At 38.7% G+C, this 27,611-nt stretch overlaps 1 protein-coding gene across 1 annotated transcript in view; it reads right to left on the reverse strand.

Moving 5' to 3' along the window:
* LOC308704513 (uncharacterized protein) overlaps positions 1–27,611 on the reverse strand; it is a gene marked incomplete at its 5' end in the record, with an annotated part of 108,097 nt that overhangs the window by 68,318 nt on the left and 12,168 nt on the right. The window contains 14 exons of the mRNA XM_081388884.1: positions 1,013–1,145; positions 1,281–1,436; positions 2,588–2,779; positions 3,048–3,215; positions 4,524–4,685; positions 4,868–4,980; positions 6,346–6,475; positions 6,590–6,710; positions 6,908–6,995; positions 7,197–7,279; positions 9,402–9,490; positions 12,645–12,715; positions 17,641–17,812; positions 18,420–18,606. Of these exons, the coding sequence (XP_081245010.1) occupies positions 1,013–1,145; positions 1,281–1,436; positions 2,588–2,779; positions 3,048–3,215; positions 4,524–4,685; positions 4,868–4,980; positions 6,346–6,475; positions 6,590–6,710; positions 6,908–6,995; positions 7,197–7,279; positions 9,402–9,490; positions 12,645–12,715; positions 17,641–17,812; positions 18,420–18,606 (1,865 nt within the window). The remainder of the gene's footprint in view (positions 1–1,012; positions 1,146–1,280; positions 1,437–2,587; positions 2,780–3,047; positions 3,216–4,523; positions 4,686–4,867; positions 4,981–6,345; positions 6,476–6,589; positions 6,711–6,907; positions 6,996–7,196; positions 7,280–9,401; positions 9,491–12,644; positions 12,716–17,640; positions 17,813–18,419; positions 18,607–27,611) is intronic.

Here is a 27,611-nt window from a genome sequence, read left to right on the forward strand (position 1 = left end):
GTGAAGACCTCAAATTGACGCAGAACACAATGAAACTGGTAAGTATATGTCACCACATATACTCCATAACTTCTACAGATGCACTGTGGAGAGTGTGCTAACTTGCTTTGTGGTCTGGTAACAGCACAGCACAGCACATGACAAAAGGTCACTACAGACGGTGATAAAGCTGGCCCAGAAAATCACAGGGACAGATCTCCCTTCACTGCAGGACATCAACAATAAAATGATTTACAAACAGACTAGCAACATTATCAGTGACCCCACTCATACCACCCACAATTTCTTCATCCTCATGAAGTCCAGCAAGTGATACAGAAGCACTGCGTCCAGAACACCCAGGCTCAGGAACAGTCTATACCCCCAGGCCATTAGACTGATAAATGGTTGTCACCCACTGCCACTTCCACCTGGACCATCAGGATTAGATAAGCCCCTCTGCACTTTACCTACTGGACTTTGCTCTACCTCATACTGCATTTAACTGATAGTCGTGGACAATTCGAATATCAACTTTACATAGACACTCAACACTTGAATTCTAATGTCGATTTATCGATACCTGCACTGCAACATTATAATGTGAAAGACTTTAATCTCTTATTCTTTTATTCACACAGAACATATAATTTCCATTGCTTATTCATTTTAATGATTATTCCTGGTTTGTCATTTATGGGATGTTTTCTATGTTTTATTGCCTTGTCCTTTTATATATATGCTTGTATATTCTTGTAATTTATTGTCTGTTTCCCTTCTACCCTGTTTTTCTCGTGAGGACATAATAAAATAACAATTTCATTGTACCAAGTACATCTGACAATAAAATTTTTTTAACTTTTGATAGACAGCGAAAATAGAGTGTTCACTGGATGAGCAGGTTAACTGATTGTAATGTTAATTCTGATACATCAAGTTCATTCAATTAACTGATCCAAATATTTGTAATTAATTATGATAAGTTGATTAATTATTGATATTTCCCCTTTGAGCTAATTTTCTACAGTATCACCTTTTCTCATCATTGAACGTATTGTGGTCGAGTGTGAGATGAAGGCCAGACCAGCGTCATTAAAAACAGCAGCTGTGTTCTCTCCACCGCCATACGAACACCCCAGATCATAAGACTGCATGGAGGTGAACACCTTCACACAGGAAAATGAGAAACAGTAAAAGAACAAAAACTCAAGAAACAGATTTAAGTTTATCTTATATGTATATCTGATATACAGTATCTAATTTTCAGAAACCAATAGGTACTATTAGACAGTACAACACACCTGTTTTGGAGTGAGTTTGTTTTGAGAACCCAGGGCGTAAATGGCTTTGTCCACAACTAGTAAGGCCACTTTTGCATTCTGTGTTCCAACATCAATGTCAAGCTCAGCTGAATCTTCTGGCTCATAATTATGATTGGCATTCAGTTTTATCTCAAGCTAAACAGGAGATGGGAAAGCAGAACTGTAAACATTTGGCAAGATTTTCACTGTACTGTATAATTCTGACATAAAATTACGAAAACATTGTAAGGTGTTAAAAACTAGATGTACCGCAGGGCGGTACAAAATATGACCGCCGCTCAGGCCTGCACTGGCTTTCCACAAAAATAAATGACGTGGAGCAATTTGGCTGTATTGCGTGTTTATGTATATACCTAAAAAAAGTAGTAGTGTGTGTTTGTGTATGTGTGTGTCTGTGTGTGTGTGTGTGTGTGTGTGTGTCTGTGCGTGTATGTGTGCCTGCGTACATGTGTGTGCGCGTGTGTGTTTGTGTGTGTGTGTCTGTGGATTTGTATGTGTGTGTATGGGTGTGTGTCTGTGCGTGTGGATGTCAGTGTGTGTGCATGCTTGCGTTTGTTTGTATTCCTGCATGTGTGTGTGTGTGACAGTATCATCCTAAACCAGCAACCCTTCGCTCAACACCACCATCTACAGGCCGATGAGTGTACAGTCACTAAATGTGCACATAAATGAATTTATTTTATACCCCCCCATGGATGAAATTCTACGAAACTTAGCATACCCCCAGAAGATGTCAAGTTAATCATACACATGAAATATGGTGCAGTTCTGAACATCTCAACTGAAGATAGGGGCGATTAAAGTAGAATAATATTGCATTTTAATTTTTTATGGGAGTGGCGTAAATCACAAATGAGTGATTATGGGCTAGGTTGATGTGGGCCCTTAAGACCAACATACCATAAAAATTTCTTCATCCTCGGTGCCACGGTTAAGGTAGTTATGTAGGAAAAACTGCATTTTTGGGGTTTGGGGGGGCCCAGCTCGGGGGGGGGAGTGGCCCCCGGGGACCAAACGAAATTTTTCCGTAAAAGTCTAGTGGGGCTACATGCCCACCAAATTTCATGTTCCCCGGTGCTTCGGTGTCCCTGGTATCGTTGACGGAAAATTCAGTAGGTGACGAAAAAAAAAAAAAAAAAAAACTTTGACAATCCCTATATGACCGCTTTCGCTAGCTATGCTAGCGGCGGTCATAAAAAAAACTTTGACAATCCCTATATGACCGCTTTCGCTAGCTACGCTAGCGGCGGTCATAATAATTTGAAAGATTTTTAGTGTCTGTTTACCTTTCCTTCACACCTGTCCTCTACATCTACCCACACTGAGTCTGCAATGATGTCACCATCTGTGTCATCTGTATAGTAAAAGGCGATCACTCTGAAGGACGGGATCATCTCTGGGCTGATACGGATGGATATTTTTTCTGTAGAACCTGATACAACAGAGCTTGCTGTTCTCAGCATGCCTCTGCTTACAATCTGAAGAGATGCACATATTTCTCAATAGTTCTGAGGTTTATAAAATAGTAAATCTTAATGAAAAAAATCCTAACAAGTGCAGTAAAAATATCTAAACATGCTTTCTGTAAATCAAAATAAATGTGCCACAGAAGGAAAATTGAGTAAGATATTAAAATATTATTGTTTTCTGAGAATACATTTTTTTTTTATTCTTGACCAATGGCATCTTAAAAACATTAGACATTTCACCACATGTAATAGAAGCAACATTTAATGCATTACTTACCATGTAATATATTTGCCCTTCTACTGGATTGCCATTGACATAAAATGCAACATCTAGAGAATCTTCTAATGACAGGACTTTATTAGTCACACTCAGATACAGGAAGCTGTTCTTTGTGGATTTCTTTGGGCGCACTTCTTTTGTTGACTTGAAACCATCCACTGTTGCCTTTTGAAATTAATCAATCAAAAACGCACATAGGGAGGAATGTGTAGAATATAGTGACTAAAAGTTATTTTTTTGCCTGTTTCACACCACCCACAAAATCATTGTATATGTTGTAACTTAATACATAATACTAAAAATAGTAAATATCAACAATGGGTTTCAAACACTGTAACTGTGTTGATTTTTTTTTTTTTTGGATTACCTTATCACAAAAAGAATTTGGAATGTTCTATTTGAGAAAGTCTTTCTTTCGGCTTGCTCCCTTTTTTGTCAGGGGCCGCCACAGCAGAATAATCCGCACAGCAAAGCACACAAACATGAGTAATCTAGCTGTAACATTCTAACACCACATAGTTTCAAACTGTACAAGTTTTGCACCGCAATGTGGCAAAATGCAGTGAAAGAGCAGTGCTAACCCTGCTCCATGACATTTTTCTTTAATTTCATGCATTACAATTATTAACTTATTTAACACACCAACCCGCCCCAGACTTACCCAAGTCAACATAAATTTCATTCAGTTGATTGGTTACGTACATGATGCAGGGCAAAAACTCGCTTTGTGATGTAGCCTATAGAATGCAATTAGAATGCCCTTAAAATTCAAGATATTGGGCATAAATACCCACGTATTTGAGTCTCATGGGATTATTTAATTGCAGTGTAAATGCATTTATGCCATGTCTAAGCTGTAATAAATATCTAAATGCCAATTCAAATGCAGCCTCTGAAAAAAAATGCTTAAAAGTTTGTGTAATTAATTCTCTGTTGGATCAAATTAAATATTTCATTCTAAAGCTACTTTTTTTAATAAGAGCTTTCGCACCGGATAGTAGTTCTAGGAAATAACCACCAGTGTGGTTCCCCGAGAACTAATGGTTCCCATAGGAACGTTTTCCTGGTTGCATTTGTTGTTGCGCTGTTGTTGAGAACAAGTTACATTTCATCCCTCCACCCCTTCGGCTGTCAGCTCTGCCTTCCCTCCAGCTCGCCTGAGCTCAGTCCTCTGGCAACCTGGCTCCACCTTGGATGCTTGTCAAGGCGGCTCAGATCTAAGATCTATATAAGGCCAGGAAAAGTAGGCTATTTTTGAGTGGTTTTGGTTATTCCTACATTTTTACGTAAAATTAGAATGATTTTAGAACAAAAGTTACTGATGAATCATGATTTGTTTATGTAAACGTTCATATGCAAATTTCACTCTCAAATTCATGTACTCGCACAGTTAGAGAATGAGACTTAATGCTTTTGCCAGCAGTGTGAAACAGCCTTCACAGGTGTTAAAATAACTTTATTTGATTGTTTTACCTGCACTGAAATGGAATGTGGTGTTCCTTCCAAATTAAAATTTTGAAATGCAATTCCCTCTTTATTAGTTTTAATATTTAGGGACTTTTCTTTGGTGCTTGAGACATCTATCTTCACTTGAACATCTTCAGCTGGTGAACCATTTGGGTGATGGACTGTGACCTAATAAAAAACAGAAACCACTGTTACCCTATCCCAAAATCATCAGCAAAATGTTTTCCATTATAGAGTGAAAGCTACCATCATGAATTACTGCAAGCATAATGCTTTATGGCTGACAGTATCATTATGATGCATAGTATTGTGAACAGAAGTTTGATTATATCAAATGGTGTTTTATTTACCACCGCTTGAAAGGGAAATGTAGGTGTGTAGAACGATCTTGTCCGAGACAGATCCACATTGTATGGACTCAAAACAACGGGAACGAAAGCTGCTGATTTCTGTACCTCACCACCTTACGAGAGGTGCACAGACATTTTAGGTAAAAAAAAAAAAAAACAATGAACTTTTCAGCTAAGAAATATTTACTATAGAACTGTAGGCATCTTAACATTAAGGCCTGTTCACACCGGGACGAATTTTGCGCGCGATATTCGCCACTGTTTAACGCCTCGTGACTAAACAAAGGTCGCCAATGTGAGTGTGCACAACGACGCGAAAAACGGCACGCATAAAAGCGTTATTTTTTAAAAAACGCCTCGGGTTAGTTTTTTTGGTTTGACGTGCCGAGTCAAAAACTATCCGACCAATGAAATTGCCGCTTTTGCTCACGTGTCTGGAGCTTCTGAACTTACAGTAAAACACAACTTGGGGGCGCTCAAACACAACGGGCTTGCCGAGCACACATACGTAACGGCGAACAAGATAAACGCCAAGTAGTGTCTACACTGCCGGGAAGAAATAAGACGAGGAAGCTGCAAGGCAAGATGAATGTAGAGCTGCTGGTCTCGTTGGTGTCGGAACATAAAGAACTATATGACAAACGCGACAGCGACTACAAAAATCTTGATAAAAGAGAACTGTTATGGAGTGGTATTGCAGAGCAAATGGGCCTTGATGGTGAGTTTCATTTACTTATTTGATATTTCTGTTTTACATTAAGCGCCATCTAATGTCAGGGAATGAATTTGCATGTTCACTCGGCTCATCATCAGCAAAAATCGCTTGGGTGTGAACACAAAAAACTGGCTGAAAAACGCTGGCGAATAACGTGCGCCGATATTTGTCCCGGTGTGTACGGCCCTTTAGGCCACATAGCACATGCAGACAAATTACATTGGTTTGTCTGTTTGATAAATAGTCTGTTCAGTTAATCTTGCATTTTTGGGGCCAGATTTACTAAACAGGGCAACTTAGCATATGACTGCAACCCCATAAAAGCACAGATGGCAGTTGAAAGTTCTACGAGTAATCCACTGACAATTAAAAATAAATAAAACTGACACAGAAAGAAGACAGATGCAGCCATGTCAAGAGCAAAACAGATTAAGACTCTTTTTTGTTCAATGTTAAATAATGGCGCAAATACCAGTATATACAGAAAATCTTAGCAAATCCCATTGCATGATTTATTTAAATTCTCTCCCCCCATAATTAATGCCTATGAAAGGTAAAATCCAACAAATGCATATGCAATAAGGTCAGCTGCAAAAATATCTGTGCATGCCTCATTGCGTGTCTTTAGTAAATCATAACAGTAGTTTTAACGCCAAAATTGGGTTTGTGTTGGTACGGGCTGTTAATAAATCTGGCCCTTAGTCTTAAAAGTTCAATTAGTTTTGACAAAAATGATTTCATGTCTTGTGTCACAATTGATTACTTAAAATATCTGTGACTGTGACAGCAATGTAAAATTGGGTCTGAATCACTGCCAAATGTTCTAATGTTGAATCCAGGAGTTGCTTTATTTCTGAAATTTGAACCGTAATCTCAGCACGGCCTCCTTTCACCTAAAAAGGGGAAAACACCATGAAACAATATTAAAGAATGATCTATGAGTATATAGTAATCTATGAGTGTACTTACTCTTATTGGCGATTCAATAGATAACGGTTTCTACTCACAGATCCAGTTTTCTCCAGTCCCTTGATGAATTTGATTTCTCCAGGATTATTTTGTGACTCGTCTTTTTTCATCCCAAACCAACAGTTGAAAGCACCATCAATTACCTTGCCATATGTGTATCTTTCAAATGATTAAAAATAAAACATTTTTAATCTACTGTCTCAAATTTAGTAATTTCACATTGATACCATTAATAGAATAGTTCACCTCAAAATACAGGTTTGGAATGGCATAAGGATGAGTAAATAATGACAAAATTCTTCTTTTGGGGTAAACTATCTATTGAAGAGTGTTATTTGATCTGAATGTGAACTTACGAGGCTTGAATGGTGAATGTGAATGTATTCGCATTCACAAGCAGAAAGGCTTTCTCTGACTGAACTGTAACCTCAAAACTGGAAGGAACTGACAAAAATGCATTGTATTTGAGTTAGATGCAATATGATATCTGTGAATAAAGTTATTTGTTTATATATATATTAAAGTTGTTTGTTTGTATGTATGTATGTATGTATGTATGTATGTATGTATGTATGTGTATATATATATATATATATATATATATATATATATATATGAACAAATGTCTAGTTTAATTTCATTTACCAAATTTCTGGACCCTGAATTCACACACTGCAGGATTTTTCTCATCACCTTTGTAATGTGCTATAATCTTCCATACACCAGGTCTGGAGAAATTGAAATAAACATCTTACAGTGGATATAAAAAGTCAACACACCCCTGTTAAAATGCCAAGTTCTTGTGATGTAAAAGAATGAGACAAAAATAAATCATCTCAGAACTTTTTTCACTTTTTATGTGACCTATAACATGAACAGTTCAACTGAAAAATAAACTGAAACTTTGAGGGAGAAAAAATGAAAAATAAAAACCTTACAATGACCTGGTTGCATAAGTGTGCACACCCTCTTATAACTGGGGATGTGGCTGTGTTCAGAATGAACCTATCACATTCAAACTTCAAAATGTTAAATAGAAGTCATTACACACCTGCCATCATTTAAAGTGACTCTGATTAATCACAAATAAAGTTCAGCTGTTCTAGTAGGATTTTTCTGGCATTTCCTTAGTTGCATCTCAAAGCAAGAGCCATGGTCCGCAGAGAGCTTCCAAATAGGGATGGGGAAATGAAGCCTCATGAATCACTGAGGCTTTCCCCTGACTGTTCAGAGAAAAGATTCAAAGCTTCGAGAGTGTCAAGAACAGCGCCACCTGGTGCTTATTTAAAATAAAGCAGCCAGAAGCCTGTGTTAGAAGCTCTGGCAGATGAAGCAACCACAACACACTCCATAGTTTCAATGTTATGTGTACAAATAAAAGCCTTACATTTTTATGTTTGATTTGTTCATTAAATAAATTCATTTTCTCTCCTCACAAATCCATCAACCTGACTGAGCCAACAATGACTTGTTAAATAAGATCTGGGGTTCGAGCCTTCTGACACCCAAAGCGAAACCCGCATGTGATTGGACAGAAAGTGAGGCTTTATTTGTCGTCAATCACCTGACTCTAGTAAACCAATACACACCCCGATACGGGGCTTCACTGGAAATTGTGTCACATGTGCGATACACACATCGAAGCTTCAGTGTCATATGTAACATCACTACTTCCAAAGCATCAGAGGGATCTCATTGTTGAAAGATATCAGTCAGGAGAAGGATACAAAAGAATTTCCAAAGCATTAGATATACCATGGGAACACAGTGAAGACAGTCATCATCAAGTGGAGAAAATATGCCACAACAGAGACATTACCAAGAACTGGACGTCTTGAAAATTGATGAAAAGACGAGAAGAAAACTGGTCAGGGAGGCTTCCAAGAGGCCTACAACAACATTAGGATCTATGTTGAGGAACTGCAGGAATTTCTGGCAAGTACTGGCTGTGTGCTACATGTGACGACAATCTCCCGTATTCTTCATATGAATGGGCTATGGGGTAGGGTGGCAAGACGGTAGCCTTTTCTTACATAGAAAAACATCCAAGCCTGGCTGAAGTTTGCAAAAACAAACATCAAGTCCCCCAAAAGCATGTGGGAAAATGTGTTATGGTCTGATGAAACCAAGGTTGAACTTTTTGGCCATAATTCCAAAAGGTATGTCTGGCACAAAACCTTCAGGCGTCCGTTAGAAAGCTGAAGATGAAAAGGAAGATCACCTTTCAGCACGACAACGACCCAAAGCACACATCCAAATCCACAAAAGCATGGCTTCACCAGAGAAGATTAACATTTTGGAATGGTCCAGCCAGAGCCCAGACCTAAAACCAATTGAACTTCTGTGGGGTGATCTGAGGAGGGCTGTGCACAGGAGATGTCCTCGCAATCGGACAGAGTTGGAGCGCTTTAGCATAGAAGAGTGGGCAAATATTGCCACGTCAAGATGTGCCATGCCAACAGACTCCTACCCAAAAAAACTGAGTGCTGTAATCAAAGGCTGCTTCAACAAAGTATTAGGGTGTATTAGTATTAGTATTAGGTATTATATGTATTTTCTTAGTATTAAGTATTAGTGTGCACACTTATGCAACCAGGTTATTGTGAGTTTTTTATTTTTCCCCCTCAAAGATTTCAGTTTGTTTTTCAATTGAATTGTTCACATTAAAGGTGGAAAAGTCTACACACCCCTTTTAACAGGGGTGTGTAGACTTTTTATCCACTGTGTATGGGCTGATGATAAATACAGCAGCTTCAGAATGGAATAGCATAGTAATATTCATTTCCGTAAGTATCAGAGATTTTATACTTCAAGGTATTTAACTAAGATAGAAAATGAGATTGACTGTACTTTGAAATATCAGGGATGTGGTAGCTCATTGACAGAATGCCATCTAAAACTTTGTGTGTCGATTTCTTGACCTTGTTCCCAGCAGCATTCTGAGGATATAAAATGTCAGTTAGGCATCTCTTACATCCCTTGTAAAAAAACACGTTTAACAAAAAGCTGAGAAAATCACTTATTTGTCAAAGACTATCTGTCCGAACAGATTTAGAATGATGATCAAAATTTATCAAAATCTTTAAATGGCGTAGATCGCTTCCATCAATACTCCCAAAGTTTTAGTCCAAGACCTATTCCTAGGTTGGGATTTATCCCATGTCAGGCAGTTTTGTCAGATTTATATGCTTTTTAATGTTTGATGATACTTGTGCATGAGCAATGTTTATATCGCTTGTTTCTGCGGCTTCTTCGTCTGTGATTTGATCAGGAGATTTCAGAAGAAAAGCGTAATAGCTTCCCCTACAGTTAACAGTTAAAACATGGATTGCCAGACATTTCTGTAAATGACGGAGAGAGAATTTAGGAGATTTGAAGTAAACTCCTACACTACCAGTTCACATTCTCAGAATTAGGTATTAATTATTTTATTTTAATAATTTAATAATATTTTATTTCAATAAAAATAAATCAATATTTTAAACAATGTAAGTTTATAAGACAGTATATAAAACTATGTGAAAATTTTATTTAATTGGCTATCAATCAAAATAATAAACAACTACAAGCCAAGTATACTTCACATACTTAACTATGCGTTTAAGTATATCTTGATCAAAAGATTGAGTACAATTATAGGCCAAATATACTTAGGGCCCTATCTTGCACCCAGCACAATTGACCTTTCGCCGGCCCCTCCCCCAAAACGGCCATTGTCCAATCACACATCATAGCAACCGTTACTATGTGAGCAGGTCCGACAAACATTAGCAAGATGGTGAAGCGTGCGCCCATGGCGTTTGTAAATCGGACACTACAAACCCCGAGAGATTGTCTGGAGGAGTTGTGTTCTTTCACTGCTACTGCTACAATGGATAAAACAGTGTGGACGGCCCCAATCCCAGTTAAATGTGTCGAACATTAAGAGGCATAAATACGCCTGCTGGCTGTGGTATCGATGGCTAAGTTACTTAAAGTTTTTTTTTGTTTTGTTTTTCTGATCTGAAAAACTCCTATCTGTAACTCAAAAAACATAATATTGTCTGAACCACGAGTTTTATGATCCGTTGCACCACTAATAAATATTATGGTCTCAACCGCGATTTTTGTGATCTGTTGTCCCCCTAATAAATATTATGGTAAGTGCATTAAGAAAGACAATCAATGAAAGTTATTTAAATGCAAATTAAGGCTATGTCTGGTTAAACAGTTATTGTGTGATTTCGTTTATTGTGCTTTGTCAACTTGAAGCATGAATTTGAGAAAGAAAATCATTTTTGGAAGAAAATCCACCACATACTTTTGTCAGTGATATAAGTTATAGCTAAAAGATTGTAAAAGCTTTCAGTTCACCCTGCCTAATTGTAGTTGAAAAGTCAAATTAAGCTTGATTAATGATATACTGTGACTGATCAAATAAACTACAGCATCGGGAATATAACTCCCATGTGTTTTGCAGCATTTAAAATTTTAGTCGTGTTATGCGAAAAAACACACATAAGAAATTATTGCTGACAGCACTTTTATTTTCAGAGACAGTTTTTTCTTTCACACAAAAACACAACAGTAAGTGTCTTACAATGCTTTTAAACACTTGTTTCCTTGTTCTTTGTCATAATCACAAATGATGTGTATGAACACCGGTAACGTTAAGCATTAGCCTCGATAGAGACGTAGATAGTAGTCGTGTCTCCTTCATTGCGTATTTTTATATTATAATATATCCCTCCACTGCATACTGTAACACTTTTTGCCTCGATCTGGAGGATATCGCGGAGGTATTGCTCCAAAAAAGGTCACTGACACGCACGGGTATACCTCTTTCCGTCATGGCAATCTGTCGCGCTGGTCGTGTTTGACCATTTGTTTGTCGGACGTAGCAACAGTAACTAAGGGGGGCGGGGCTCGGCGAAAGGTCAATTGACTTTTTACACCGACACATGTATCATTCCTATTTTGCACCCGCGCAAAGCGCGCTTTTCCCTCCACAGAAGCACATCGCTAAACTAGGGAATAAACTTGCGCTCCCTGGGCAGTTCAGCGCAAAAAAGGAGGCGTGTTCCGGCGCAAACGTTCCTTCATGCTATTTTGCAGGTTTAGAAAACAATTGAAATTAAAAATAGTTTAAAGTCAGTGGCGCGTTGCGCATGTTATTCATATGCTATTTTAAGGGCGCATGCTTGGCCATAATCAATGTAGCGTGTGCACAACGCGCATACACTTTGATTCTCTCATCTACACAGAAGCAGCAGTTTTCATTTTTGCAAATCATACATTATTACGATAGATAGATAGATAGATAGATAGATAGATAGATAGATAGATAGATAGATAGATAGATAGATAGATAGATAGATAGATAGATAGATAGATAGATAGATAGATAGATAGATAGATAGATAGATAGATAGATAGATAGATAGATAGATAGATAGATAGATAGATAGATAGATAGATACGAAGTTAATTTGGGTGGGTTTCTCCATCCCCAACGTCCCTGACGAGAGCGTTGCTCTCCTTGGCTGTGAACCGCTCCTGGCGCGCCTGGCAAATCCGCCGTTATAATAGGAATCCGTTTTAGAACAAAGCGTGCCTGCTCTTAAAGGGAATGTGAGATGACGCTCTGATTGGTTTATTTCACGTTACGCCCAAACCACACCTATGAATAATGAAGCTACTTCAGACCAACCCATTTTAGATTTGCGCCGGGCGCAAGAGTCATTAATCCCGCTGGGAAAATAGCAACAGCGCCAAGACCCGCCCACAAAGTTACTTGCGCTTTGCACTTTGACACTTGCGTTTCAGATCGTTAAAATAGGGCCCTTAGACTTTTCTCTGTCAGTATGGGTCAAGTGTACTTAGGTGTCATTTTAAGTATATTTCGGAGAGGTACATAAAGTATATTTCTGAGAAGTAGACAAAACGCAGACTGGAAGCCTTTCTTATGTTTAGTTTAAAATAAGTATACTAATAGCATACAATTTATTTTTGCTCAATACATTATGGCAAGAATTTAAGGTACAGGAATAATCCTATTTCATGAGATAATCAAAAAAAATGAGAATGAGAATGTGTTAGTACCTTCATACTTACATATATAGAGACAAGAACTATCATTGATTTTGGTCGCATGGAGTGGTCCAGAGTGAAGACCCTGAACAAAACTGAGAAACACAGTAAACCAGGTAAAAAAAAAAAGAAAAAGCAGTAATATACATGAATTTTTGACTTGTGACATGCTGCTACATATACATTATGTGAGAGACTAAATGGAAAATGTCTAGTTTTTTCACCTCTGGGGCCAACTAAAATGAACTTAAATTAGTTGGAACCAGATTTTTTTTTTTTCAGTTAGGACCCAAGATATACATTACTATTATTATTATTATTATTATTTTTAATATTTGGGGGGGGGGGGGGGGGCTGAAGAAATTTAAAAAAATTCAAAACAATATGAAAATCATCCTGATCACTCCTTCATACAAAACAATATAGTCATTTAACTTTTGCAAGACACTAATTGTCAGAATGGCTGATATGCGGGGAGGGCATGAAACATCATGAATAGTGCTTCACACCTGAAGAGACAAAGACCCTCCCTGGGAATATCAATGAGGAATGTGACAGAGGGAACTATAGAGAAGTTTCAGTTCCTTATTCAGACGTCTTTCAGAAAGCTCATCCTGTTTATTTTCTTTATTATACAAAAACACAATGATTTTTTGTTTTGTGTACTTATGTCATGAGGAAAAAAATCCATCAGAACGCGCCGGCGCGTTCTTCGGGCTCAGAACTCGGGCTTAATCTCCAATTATCCTCAAGTTCATTGTCTGGTATCTTCTTAGTTATATGTGGTTGTGTTTAATGTGTTTGTGTGCAATCTCCTGAGTATTCATTATGGATTTAACAAAGACTGTTTTTGTTATTCCCGTTGTGACACTGTAATTTCTTGATGTTAATGAAAGTAAATCATCTTGGTCACTGTCGTAACTCTCGTTGCCTGATGAGGGAATGGAGATGTTATGTCTGATGGCCAATGAAATTGGCGAGTGGAATTTGCATGCCTAGCCACTCCCCCTGAAATACAGGTATATGAGACGGTGGCCTACATCCATATTCAGGTTTGTGCTGAGGAGCCGAGAATGTGTCACGGCCATTCAGCGGGTAGTTAACCCTCTGGGGTCTGGGCTGTTTTTGGGGCCCTAGAGATGTTCTGACATGCCCTGACATTTGTGCTTTTTTCAGTTGCTTATAAACATATTAATGGCAAAGGTGTAAATTCACTCTATAAAGCACAAACAGGGCTACCATAATATGTGAGCCACGTGTATGTACATGTTTTCATTTTTGAGAGAATAATGTTTATGCATGGTTATTGAAAAAAATAAAAAATAAAAATTCTGAAATAAGGCCACAAAACACATAGTAAATATGTGTCAATAAGACTTTTGAATAATGGATGTCCTCGCCTAGTGTTTTTTCTTCAAAATTATGTGAAAATAGTCTTGCTTTATCGTTCACATAAAACAATACATTGATTTAAATTGATGTAAAACAGGTTTTGCTTGGAAAGCCAATATGCGAGGGGGCGTGAACGAGGAGTGGTTTACAACTTAGAACACCCACTCTGCATAATGACTCTGCATAATTAGCCATTCATTCAGGTGTGACACTGACAAAGATATATTTAGAAGAAGACTTATATTGACCATTTAAGATTTTGCTTACATCTATCTTGTAAATATGTTTTGCCATTTTATTAAAAAGGTTACAATTACAACAATATTACAATTTCAACAATATTTCAAGTGTACTCTTTCTTTGTAAAAAAAAAATGATTATAGGCCTACATTTTATCTATGTATTCATTACTTTCATATTTCGCCTGACTGTAACGTTGTTTTCATGAAATATTCGGGCATATTGTTAATTTGCAGTTTAATACGTTGCTTATACAAATAGCCTACATTTTATTTCAGCATATTTCAGTCGATTTTTTCTCATCTCAGTAGCCTATAGCAATACAGTTTGCTGAAACATCATCATTCATTCACACACGCGATTTAAAGTCCCCATGAAATCAAAATTGACCCTATTTACTTTGTTAGCGCATATTACTAGTCTTGTGGAGAACAATTAATCCGTGCAAGAAAATATTTAAAAAAAAAAAATTTTACCATGGTAATCTTTAATCAAAATCTGAAAATGCCCCTCCCCTCTGCATTGGAGGACCTTCTCCGATGACGTAGGTTTGAGGAATTGGTTTGGGCAACGCGTAACCACTCCCCTCAAACCGTTAGTCTGCTATGAGCAGAGATGGAGAGGAGGAGCGCTAGAGTAAAACCCTGCCCTCTGTTCAATATTCCGTTTCACTGGGAAATACGTCATAACACTGGAGAAAAGTCGTTTGCAACTTCCGGTTCACGGGGACTTTAAATTTAAACTGTCTTTGCCAGCTGTGGTAAACAGCGCGCATCTCTGCCGTTCATTCATTCATAAACAGAAACCCACGTGAAGAAATTCACGTGAGAAGGAAAAAACTTACTAGTATTCCTCAGCTCGCTCCTCGATATACCCGCACTTCTGGGGGACATTTTCCATTATTATTCCTCACAGCTGCAAGACGGTGTAAACAAGTAATGATCTGAATAAACTTGTGTTTCTCGAGCTGATATGGGGGCGTTCACAGGATTGCGCGGATTGCCTCAGCCATTTGCGTTTGAATAGCGCGTGCTCTCCGTGGGCGGAGTCACATTACATCTGAATCAGATGTAATTAGCTCGACTGGAATCGCTCTCTTTTAATACAGATTTCACAAGATGAGAATATTTGTTTTTTATATAAATTACTTCATTAAAAAGAAGAGAATTCAAGCTTCATGCCTGTGTGACTGTATGCCTGTTTGACTGAGTATTCGCTGAGTTATTGTTCATTTTCGGACGCGTTTCAGAATGGACTACACTGGCAGAGAGAAGGCAGAACTCGCCTCGTGTTTATTTTTCTTTATTTGGCAAAAAGCACAACACTTTGTTTTTATTGTGAGTATACACAAAAATAATACACATTTAACAGAATCGATTGATGTATGAAACTTGTTTTGTAAAATCAAAGTCAAAAGAGTATTTCGGGTCTCAATTCAACTCATAAGGAAAAAAGCGAGCAGATCACGCCGGTGTGATCTCCGACCTCTGAGGGTTAAAGGTAGTGGCAAGAGGGACATCGGACTCCTCTGCCGAGTACGATTGCAGAAGGATGCCCAAACAAAACTCTAATCCAGGGTTTGCCAGCTGGGGAACTCTCATGGAGAGCACAGAGGGTACTCGCATCCCCCACTAGAGGGGAATGGCGCTGCAAGAGAGACCAGGAGCCAGTCTTCTAGATTCTGGGAAATCTGATTTTCACTCAGCCTGCAGCCCGGCACATGTCTGATAGAGAGGAGCTGTGCATTAGATCCCAGGAGGAGGGCAACACTCCTCGTGAAGGGAGCCCACACTCCGAGGGGGCACGGCATGCCTTGGGCTTGGCACGCCAAGGCAATGGCATCCACTATCCAGTGGGCCAGCCTCTGCTTGGAGACAGCGTTTTTCTTCTGCTGCCCATCAAAGCAGACAAAGAGCTGCTCAGAACTTCTGAAGCTCTGCGTGAGTGTCTCCACAAACGGGACACAGTAACACTGTAAGGGCTGGGTCTGCTTCCTCCTGGGGCAGCTCTTGCAAGTTCACCACCTGGTCCCGGAAGGGAGTGGTGGGAACTTTGGGCATGTTCCGGGCTGGGATCAGGTGAGAGAAGGCTCAAATGGAGATCAAAGGGAGCTGTCTGTACACCGAAGAGGACTACAAAGAGATCCCAGGAGGGAATCATCTATGGCCTGGGAGGATTTAGGCTCCAGGACCCTCTTAGGAACATGATGATCAGGTCATGCTTTCCTAGGTACGTGCTGTCCACTGCAAAGTGGTGTGCTGCAAAAACGGTAACATACACATTCAAGGCGGAGGGGAAGAGCCTTCGTCACAATGAGCATCAAGTCCGAGAACCAGGTCCGGATAGGCCAGTAAGGCGCAACCATCAAAACCTGCTCCTGATCCTCCCTGCAAGTCTCTGCAAGCAGGCTCACTGGGGGAAAGCTGTGGGGCCAGCTGTGAGCCAATGCATCCGTGCTGAGGGGTGCCTCAGTCAGAGAATAAAAGAGCGGGCAGTGGGAGGATTCCTGGAAAGCAAACAGGTCTACCTAGGCCTCCCTGAATCAACTGCAAATCAGCTGGACCACCTGGGCATGAATTCTGCATTCTGCTGGGAACATGAGCTGTCATGAGAGCATGTCGGCCACATGATTGAGCTCGTCAGGAATGTGAATGACACGGAGCGACCTGAGCTGCTGCTGACTCCAGAGGATGAGATGGCGGCCGAGATGTGGCATGCGACATGAGTGCACGTTGCCTTGGTGGTTCATGTACGCAACTGTCCCAGGGTTGTCCATTTGGACCAACACATGCTTGCCTTGGAGCAGCAGCCGGAACCGGCAAAGGGCGAGCAGCACTGCCAGCAACTCAAGCAGGAGGAGTGGTAAGTCCCACTGTTACCCTCAGATCTCCCTGAGTGCTAACCAGGCCCTGTGCTGTGCAGAGGAACCGGGCTGGGTAGCAGCAGAGGGGATTCCACCCTTCATGAGGAAGGAGAGTCATGAACACAATGTCACCATGTAATCAAAAAGTGAGAAATCCATAAGTACTTTTATTGTAAATGTAACCTACACTGAAATTATACAGATACTAAACTGAATAAAAATTAGCTGTAAGTAAAAAAAAAAAAATAAGTACATAAGTAAATAAATACTGCAGTCTTTCACAAAGTCTCATTCTCATATTGATAAGGTGAATACTACTGCAGGTGTCATACACATTATTTTCATACATTTTTAATTTATACATTTAATAATAATAATTATAATAATAATGTTACATTTAAATGCCGATTTTCTCATCATTTTTGTTACCTTTCAGCTTTTGTAAATTTGAACTTGGACTCATTTTTTGTCCAGCTTCATTAAAATGTTCTTACTGTCAGGAAATTACAAGTGTGTTTACTGTACCTTTCTGTTCGGGGTTGTAAATGGGTTGGTCAGTCTGAATAAAGATGTAGCCGATCTGCTTGGAGACCAGGACACGAGTCTGCCATTTCTGACCATCAACTTCACATGCCAGGTTGAGATAAGGAGGCTCTCCATTGATAGATTTAATTTTTGAAACTTTATTTGCAAATATCTTGAAGAGGAAACACACAGAAATGAGCCTAATACACAGCAACTTTCTAAAAGGGCATGCTTTTGTTTTTCTACTTTTTATTCAACAATAAATTTGAAAATGATATCTGAACAGCCAGATATCTAATTATTAGGGCTGTCAAAAGATTAATCGCGATTAATCGCATCCAAAATAAAAGTTTGTGTTTACATAATATATATGTGTGTACTGTGTATAATTAGATTTGTATATATAAATACACACACATGCTTGTATATATTTAAGAAAAATGTGTAATTTATATATAAAAAAATTATATTTATATATAATATAAATATATACAGTATATGTATGCAAATATTTCTTAAATATATACATGCATGTGTGTGTATTTATATATACAAAATAATTATACACAGTACACACACATATATTATGTAAACACAAACTTTTATTTTGGATGTGATTAATCGCGATTAATCTTTTGACAGCCCTACTAATTATTTTACATAGTTATTTAAACATAACTAAATTCTACGAAAAACGTTTGGAACTGAAAAAAAAGAAAAAAAAAACTGAAATAAGAAAATGCAGGTCTATTTATTCATTTAAATGTTTATGTCTTTACCTCAAGCTGAAATTCCTCAAACTGTCCTTTTTTGCTGATTGGTTTGGTCTCCCGTGAAGACATCGGAGTACGCATCCTTGTTTCCAACTGACAGGACACAGGTTTTCCAAGCAATGCCTCCCCCACCTGAATACTTATGGGTTCTTTCATACCAACATGAAAGACACTCGGAGCAATGATTAGGAATCTGACAAACACAAACCAAGACAATTTTTTAAATCTCTATTAAATTTGGTTAAATTATTTATAAAAATGGCAACAGAATTTACAACCCATTTCTCTTCTGTAATGTGATCATTTTAGAGTAAAACCAAGTAATCAATGAGAAAACATGTATAGAATGACTCGTTTTCCTTTCATGGCATAAGTGGAGCTAGACCTGAATGAGAATTTGCAGTAGATGCACTAACAACTACTTTGGAGAACCATGATGTAGAAGTTGAATATCATATTCACCCTTATCTTGACGTATTTAGGGCTGTGACAATTACACCTATCTCCCGATTCAATACCATCACGATACTTGGGTACCGATATGATATGTATTGCGATTTTTTTCATAATTGAGATTCTACAAGTATGGCGATTCGATATTGCAATTTTTTAACACTACACCATCGGGAAAAGTTGAATCATACACTTACACTATACATGATGTATAAGATGAGACATCCTACGTCATACGCCGGCATCCATCTGCCGTGAACGCGCGTCAACCGTTGCCGGAAGCCAAATATTTTCGTTTATAAAGTTTTAAATATGTATATTTTTTACGACAAAACCGCACGGATTACCCTCAGAAGGCCTTCATTTATCCCCCTGGAGCCGGATGGATTACTTTTGTGAAGGATGCATGCACATTTTGGGACTTGAAGGAGGTGACTTGACATTATAATCACTGAAAGACATTTTCTAAAATAACTGAAAATATGTTTGTCTGAAAAAAGATTGACATATGCAATTCGAATGGCTTGAGGGTGAGTAAATCATGGGTTAAAAATCATTTTTGGCCGAACTATCCCTTTAATCTTCTACGCGAGATACACCCGCTGCCACACACACAGGACAATGGAGGAAATCGAGTGTATGCTGTTTTTGGATGTTTTTGTTTTTGCTGTTTTTTATTCAGGATACTCCGTCTGGCTCGTGCAATGATGACGCAGTGAATAGTGACGATTCTCTATGACCAATCAGCAGACTGCCGTGTTTTCACGTCACATTTTAGTATCGCCTCAGCTCGCTTAGAACCTCGCCGGAGGTGGTACGAAAAAAGTACAGGTACAACTTTTATACAGTGGAAAACCAAACAAAGCCGAGTCGAGCCGAGCCGAGGCGAGCTGGTACTGTGTAGTGGAAAAGCGCCATTAGTGGCAAAACAATGTAATTGATAAATGCGTTATTTTAAGCACCAAGTTTCTATCAAAAGCTGATTTTGATTGCTATCATAGACATCAGTGTTCATATTTGAACTTTAAACTTTTATGCAAATTTTGATTTTATGATAATTTTAACTGTTGCATCACAGAAATAATGATACTATGAGGTTGAAAAGACTGTTTGTGAAGCCATTTCATGACAACTCAGCGGCAGCGCCAACACAGCTTTGAATGTTGCAGTTTGATTTTGTCAAAGTTTAATAGACAGAATAATTGAAAGATTGCGTGGGTGTTTGAATCGAGATCACTCTAACACTCATAGATAACGACACATTTCATCCTCTGTTGGAACAAAAGTGTCTAACTTCTGTCAACCCATCTACATGCAAGGACAAAAATAAAGCAATTGAATTTGAATTAATATTGATTTTGGAATTATTTTTATTTTGGGAATAAATTTTTTCAACCCTAATGGTTATGCTTCCTCAAAACGTCTCAGGTTATGACTGTAACCATGGTTCCCTGAGAAGGGGAACGATACACTGCGTTTTGAATGGATGCTATGGGGATGCATCAGCGTGTCCGGTGTCTGAAGCACGCGTGAACACATTCCAACCTGATTGGTTGGCGACAGTCCGAGACATCATTAGTAAAGTGTCCAGTAGTATAAGAGTAGCACAAGTAATCAATTTCTTTGTCTAAGGAAGAGGTGTAGGCTATGGAAGCTTGTTTCCGCCACAAAATAATAAAAAAAAAAAGATAATTGCGACTTTTTATCTCACAATTGTGAGTTTACATCTTGCAATTCTGACTTTATTTCTCAGAATTGGGAGATATAAAGTCAGAATTGCGTGATATAAAGTCAGAATTCTGAGATATAAAGTCAGAATTGCGAGATATAGAGTCACAATTGCGTCTTATAAAGTCAGAATTCTGACTTTTTTTCTCGCAATTGCGACTTTATATCACGCAATTCTGACTTTATATCTCAGAATTCTGACTTTATATCACGCAATTCTGACTTTATAACACATAATTGCGAGTTTATATCTCGCAATTCTGACATCTTTTCTCAGAATTGTGAGATATAAAGTCCAATTCTAAGGGGAAAAAAAAGACGGACTTTTTTTTTTACCTTAAAATAGTTTATATCTCACAATTCTGACTTTATAACACGCAATTGCGACTTTATATCATGCAATTCTGACTTTATATCTCCCAATTGCGTGATATAAAGTCAGAATTCTGAGATATAAAGTCAGAATTGCGTGATATAAAGTCGCAATTGCGAGAAAAAAAGTCAGAATTCTGACTTTATAACACGCAATTCTGACTTTATATATCAGAATTCTGACTTTATAACACGCAATTCTGACTTTATATCTCGCAATTCTGACTTTAAAACCAAGCGGCAACATTCTGATCTGAAAAATGAAGCCTACCCGGAAGTGCGAAAAACTTCAATACATCAAAAATCCGCTAGAGGGAGGTCCCAAAAGGGAGCAAATCTCCATAGCCCCCATGTTAAAATGTCCGTTTTCACAGCATAAATTCATGTTTTTACAAGTTGGTCCCATGGACTTTTATTGTATTTTTCGATAGCTTCCGAGTGCCTGACAACTGTGAGGGGGGTGAATTTTTTTCTAACTCGTTAGTTTAGATCGTATTTAGATATAAAATATATGACAATAAGGGCGTGGTTAACTTTGATTGACAGCTTGATTGACAGCTGACAGGGCAGCGCCAAGGAGAATGACAACAAGAAGCGCCATTTTTTAATACAGTTGACATATAATACTACTGTTTATGTATCATGAAATGTAGTTTTAAGAGTTTTTCAGGCGAGAATGTAGTTGTTTAAAGCTCAAATCTGTGGTTTGTTTAAAGATTTATGAAAATTTTATCCAGTTGATCCAGCGATGACCGGGCGCTCGGCGTTCATGTACCCCGCCTGGAGCAGTCTTTCATCGGCTTGACGTTATGAGGTTTGCCGCCAATGCCGCGGACTCTGGCGTCTCTTTAGTGGTTAAACATGAGATATTGTGTATATCTATATCATCTTGTGTATATCTAATGGGCGATTTTTGGTCTCGTGATTCTAATTTTTTTTCCCTGGGCAATCGTTTTGGCTGAGGGGAAGTTTCATAACTTTATAAGTATTTAACTTTACCGATGTATAGACTATAGAGCGCTGACTTTGTATGTTTGACTGAATTGTTTGCTTTATTTGTATAGCTTCTTATACCTTTTACGTATACTTTTATAATGGCTAATATTGATAAAACTGAAATTTAACAAAAAGAGACTGTGTTGAGTTTTGTCATTTTAAATTTTAATACAACGAAGATGATCTGTAATGTTGTTTACTGCAACATCTGTTGTTTAGTACAAATGTACATATTGCCTGGACCATATTAAAATGTTTAATATTTTTATATTATATTTAAAATAAAAAGAGGCAGGTTTGTGTTTTATATTTTGTTTTTTCATAAATAGGCAAACGTTATGTGCAGTGAATATAATCAATACGCGTTGCCTGAACCACATTTGTGTGGCTATAATGTTTAAGATTTCTTTAAATGAAAACGAAAAGAGTTAGTATGGTGTTTTATAACATATTTCGTTGCCTAAAATATACACAGAGATAACCGGAGTAGCAGGCGAGCTGAGTGACGTGCGCTGCGTCAGAAGGTGGGCGGGGTTAGGGTCTCCCAAGATTTTCCAAGATGGCGCCGCCCATACCCCCCATAAACGGCTTCAAACCCGTTCTTCAGAAAGTCTATGGGTGACGTCACAGACGCTTTGTCCATATTTTTTACAGTCTATGTTTAAAACACGCAATTGCGACTTCATTTCACGCAATTCTGACTTTATATCTCGCAATTCTGAGAAATAAAGTCAGAATTGCGAGATGTAAACTCGCAATTGTGAGATAAAAAGTCGCAATTAGCCTTTCTTTTTTTTTTTTGGCGGAAACAAGCTTCCATAGTAGGCAGACCCAATGCCATGGCAACAAGATGCAGTGTCTCATTCCCCTTTTCAAGAAACCACTGTTACAATCATAACCTGAGACGTTCCCTTTCGAATGGGAACTCTACACTGTGTTATAAGAAATATCTAACTACACTTAGAGGCTGTTATAATCTGAATTTTTGGAAGACTCAACAACCAACCACACCAACCAACCAACCAACCACACTTAAATCGAGATGGCTTATCGCGATTTTAAAATCGCAAAGGCTGCGATTATTTTTTTATGCGCAGCTTGTCATTGATGTACTGCTCTGTAAACGCTGCTCCATCTGAAAGCACTGAGTTTGAGTCACTTATAACGTGCATTTGAAAAAACAACACGCGTCAAACATCTTTCCAAAACATGAGAAGCATTTATGAACCTCATGTCCAACACCTCATGTCCTAACCTCATCCTTGATATTACGGTTTGCTCTCTAGGAGTTATTCTTGTTGAGAAGCATTTATGAACCTCATGTCCAACAGACATTTAATAACATGCATTTACTCCTAACTCACTTCATAACGACAGTTGAGCATCCTTCTGTGAGATGATATGCCTTCTTACACAGAATAAGGCAGTCGTGTATTTATAAGTCATGTTTAATCAAAGCATTTCAATCTTCTGTTTATTCAGCAACAGCGATAGGGATTTCCTGGAATGACGTGCATTATTGTACTTCTGCGGCGGGGCATATTTATCGTGTTTGCATGAGCGCGCCCTCTGGCGTTCAAATTGGGCTGTATTTACTGCCAATCAGCTGCACTCCTCCACTAACAAGCTGCGCATAAAATAATCGCAGCCTTTGCCAAATCGCGTGCGGTTTTATTGCGATTAATAATGCAGCCCTAATAAACTTAAATAAGACAGTTTAAACCTAAAACAATTAAGCATCATGGATAGATTATATATATCATAGGAATAGCACAAAAGCAACCAACAATTAATATTGAAAAACAAACAAGTAAACACCAAATCTTTTAAATAATTATAAATTAAATAATAGCTCATTTAATGAGTTATATTGGGAGTTTATAGGATTTATGCTTCCAACTTTGTTTGAGGTAGTCCTTCTTTGTAAGAAAGATTCCTTTGTAATCGAGATAAAGCAAAAATAAAAGTAAAGAAACCCAAAAAAGAGAGACAATTAAAAAATTCACAAAGAAAGAAGTTGTTCTAAATCCTTGTGCACCAAATCCAACAGGATCCACAAGCGATGCCAACAAAGGTCATGAACAGACATACAGCATGTCAACATGTCCTTCTATAAACAGATTAACTGCATGGCATAGCATGATAACAAGCACATACTGTATAAAATGACAGAAAGCAGTCCTGGAATTACAATACAGATAACAAAAAAGAATCTTACTACGATTGAGAAGGAAACAAAAATGTTCTGAATCAGGAAATTTTTAATTGAGGCGATGCAGCAGGTAAGCCTTCCCCTGCCTTCCTTCTTCTTTTTTTTTTTTTTTTATTGGCGGGAGGCATCTAACAATGTAGGTGCATATCTGCCACCTGCTGTACTGGAGTGTGGGCCAGTTTTCTTAATAATAAAAAAAAAGAAAAAAAAAAGATTATTTTCATGCTTTCTTACATTGTTTTATTTATCTCATTATGTCCTAACCTCATCCTTGATATTATGGTTTGCTCTCTAGGAGTTATTCTTGTTGATTTAATTTTTCCTACTACTTGTTTTATCCTGTATAAATAACTTCCTTTACTTTCTTCATCCCATTGTTTTTGCCATGAATTCATTATATTAAAGGGGGGGTGAAATGCTCATTTTCACTCAATCTCCTGTTAATCTTGAGTACCTGTAGAGTAGTATTGCATCCTTCATATCTCCAAAACGTCTTTAGTTTTATTATATTTATTAAAAAAAAGATAGGCTGTACCGAGTCTTTCCGGAAAAAAACAAGCGGCTGGGGGCGGGCCGTGTGGGCGGTGTGCTATTAGCTGTGCTAACCGAGCTAACAACAACACAGAGAGACATTTGAAGTAGTTTACTCACTGCATGCGACAGCGAACCTTTATCATTGTGACTGCTCGATCCTTAAGCATTAGACGATCTGCAAATCCGTCGATCTGGGCTTTGTTTATGAAACAATCATCGTCGAAATGCAGGGAACAAAGAGCCTTGCACAACCTCTGTTGATGCTTCGAAAAAACAAACTCCATCCACTGTTCCCTTAACGCTGTTTTTTTTGGGAATCTGTGCAGGGTTGTCTTGCCCTGGCAACCAAAAACCCACTTCTTTGGTGGCATTGACTTCCCTAAAAGCCGAGCATAGCGCTTTGAGGTAACGTACTGCTTTCGCTCTCTTCTCTCTCTGGTCGACGAGTGGAGAAGTTCTCCCGCGGAGAAGTGCCCTTAGGACCCATATAAGGAAATTCCGCCCTATCTTACGTAAGACAGAGCCATACTCGAAAAAAACTTTCCGAAACTTGTGACAAACCAACGTTCAACTTAACTTTTGAAACTTTGTCCATGTTTAGCATGGGAATCCAACTCTTTAACAGTGTAAAAAACTCAGTATGCATGAAACAGCAATTCACCCCCCCTTTAATACATATTATTGTCACAGTGTCTGGTTTGTGTTTCCCTGGGTCACCACTAGAGGTCCTCTTTCCCCACGGTGTCATTCACTCTTACTACATTTCCCATCATCCTGTTCTGTCACTCATTGTATCATTGCACACTGCTGTTTCCTGTCACTAGTATCTGTGTATACCCTGGTTGTTTCAGTGTTTGTCACGGAGTCCTTGTTTAATGTCACAACACTTCCTGAGGTCTGTTTCTAGCTTGTTTCTTGTTTTGTTCTTGTTTTGGATTGCCTGTATGGTTTTGACCCTTGCCTGGACTGGATTTACGAACTACGGATTACCCAATAAATATTGCGATTGGATCTACCTTTTCCCTGTGAGTGTATCATGACAGAAGGACTCTGTCACATGATAGATCCAGCATTATGGGGTTTCGTATCCTTTCTACCTAAGACGGAGAAGGAGAGGAGGGGACGGGTCAAAAATTTGATGGATCTACGCCAACAGGGCCAGACGGTAGGTTGTCTGGCTCAGATGTTTTGGACCCTCTCTAGAGGGTTGGACTACAACAACGCAGCATTGAAGGAACTCTTCAATGTCTGTCTGGATGACCCATTGCCTGGGTGGGAGATAAAAGGGCTGGAAATCCTGGACTTTTGGGAGTTTACCAGCTACCTTCACCATCGGAGCCAGTGGGATACACCAGTCATGCCTGTGTCTCCTGACGGGATGGCTGACCCTGCGCCTGTGTCTCGTGACAAGATGGCCGCCATGCCTTTGCCAGAGATGATAGCGCCTCCAGAGGCAGTGGGATCGATACCACCATCTTGCCATCGTAAACGGAGAAGGAGGAAGCACACGTCTGCCAATCCAGAGACTGTTCACGTCACGTCTGCCGATCCAGGATCCCCGGACAAGATAGCAGCCGCCGAGCCTGTGTCTCCGGACAAGATGGCCGAGCTAGTGTCTCCGGACAATATGGCAGCCACCGAGCCTGTTTCTCCGGACAAGATGGCAGCCGCCAAGCCTGTGTCTCCGGACAAGATGGCCGAGCCTGTGTCTCCGGACAAGATGGCAGCCGCCGTGCCTGTGTCTCCGGACAAGATGGCAGCCACCGAGCCTGTGTCTCCGGACAAGATGGCAGCCACCGAGCCTGTGTCTCTGGACAAGATGGCAGCCGCCGAACCTGTGTCTCCGGACAAGATGGCCAAGCCAGTGTCTCCAGACAAGATGGCATAGATATAAACACTAGATGTCGCCTTGTATACGGCAGTTCATTGGAACGAATGCGTCAACAGAACCGCCATCTTGGAACAGGGGAGCCCCTCCTCTTTAATGCATCAGCGTCAATGTAGGCAAAGGTCTAACGGAAATAAAATCACCATAAATCGTCATGAATGCGATTTTCTAGTTTTTATGGTTCGTTCCAACGGTCAGTCATGTATTTATCATTGAGTCCAGAGGAAATTAAAGGTTTTGATATTAAGATAATTACTTCTTTTTCAAAATATAATGCATAGTGCTATAGGCCTACGTTTATTAGTCACATTCTTCCACTTGAGTAAACTTAGAATAAACTATTGCTATATAATACATATATAAATGAGCAAAACTTGGCCACTAGATATTTAATATTCAATTATTTTAATGATCACAATTAAATTTTTAATTTTATTAAATTGAACAAGCGCAACATTCAGCATTCAATCAAATATTCTAAAAGATGTTTTATTAAGAATAATGTTATTTCAACATAATATCTCGTTATTTCGACATAATATGTGTGCGTGCAACAAGCAAGAAGTGCATTTGTAAATCCGGTGACGCGTGCATTGATTTTTATTAATAAACTTCTGACAGTGTCGACTCGGCTGCAGAGATGAAGTTGACGATCACCATCTCCGTAGTGAACGCGCCTATAGAGAGAAATGCACATAATGGATTACATAATCAGAGAGCAGCCTAGCTTTTATCTTTCGTTTTAAATTATTTCGTTTAAAGACTATTTAAGCTTTGTGTATTTGATGTATTTCTCATGTCTGTGTGAGGCATAGGCTGAGTTTCGTTAAGTTAGGATGAGATGCGCTCCAGTTAACGTGCAATAGCCTAAGTAAGTGACCGCGCGGACGCCTCCATGATTATATCAACAAGCAATTTGTTGATGAATAAAATTTATTAAAATTAAGATACAATTTATACAAAACGAAATTCACTTTAAAGAAAGGCTTTAAACAGTTGACATTTTCACAAATTT

This window comes from Scardinius erythrophthalmus (assembly GCF_964197995.2).
Source record: "Scardinius erythrophthalmus genome assembly, chromosome: 16".
Taxonomy (NCBI): Eukaryota; Metazoa; Chordata; class Actinopteri; order Cypriniformes; family Leuciscidae; genus Scardinius; species Scardinius erythrophthalmus.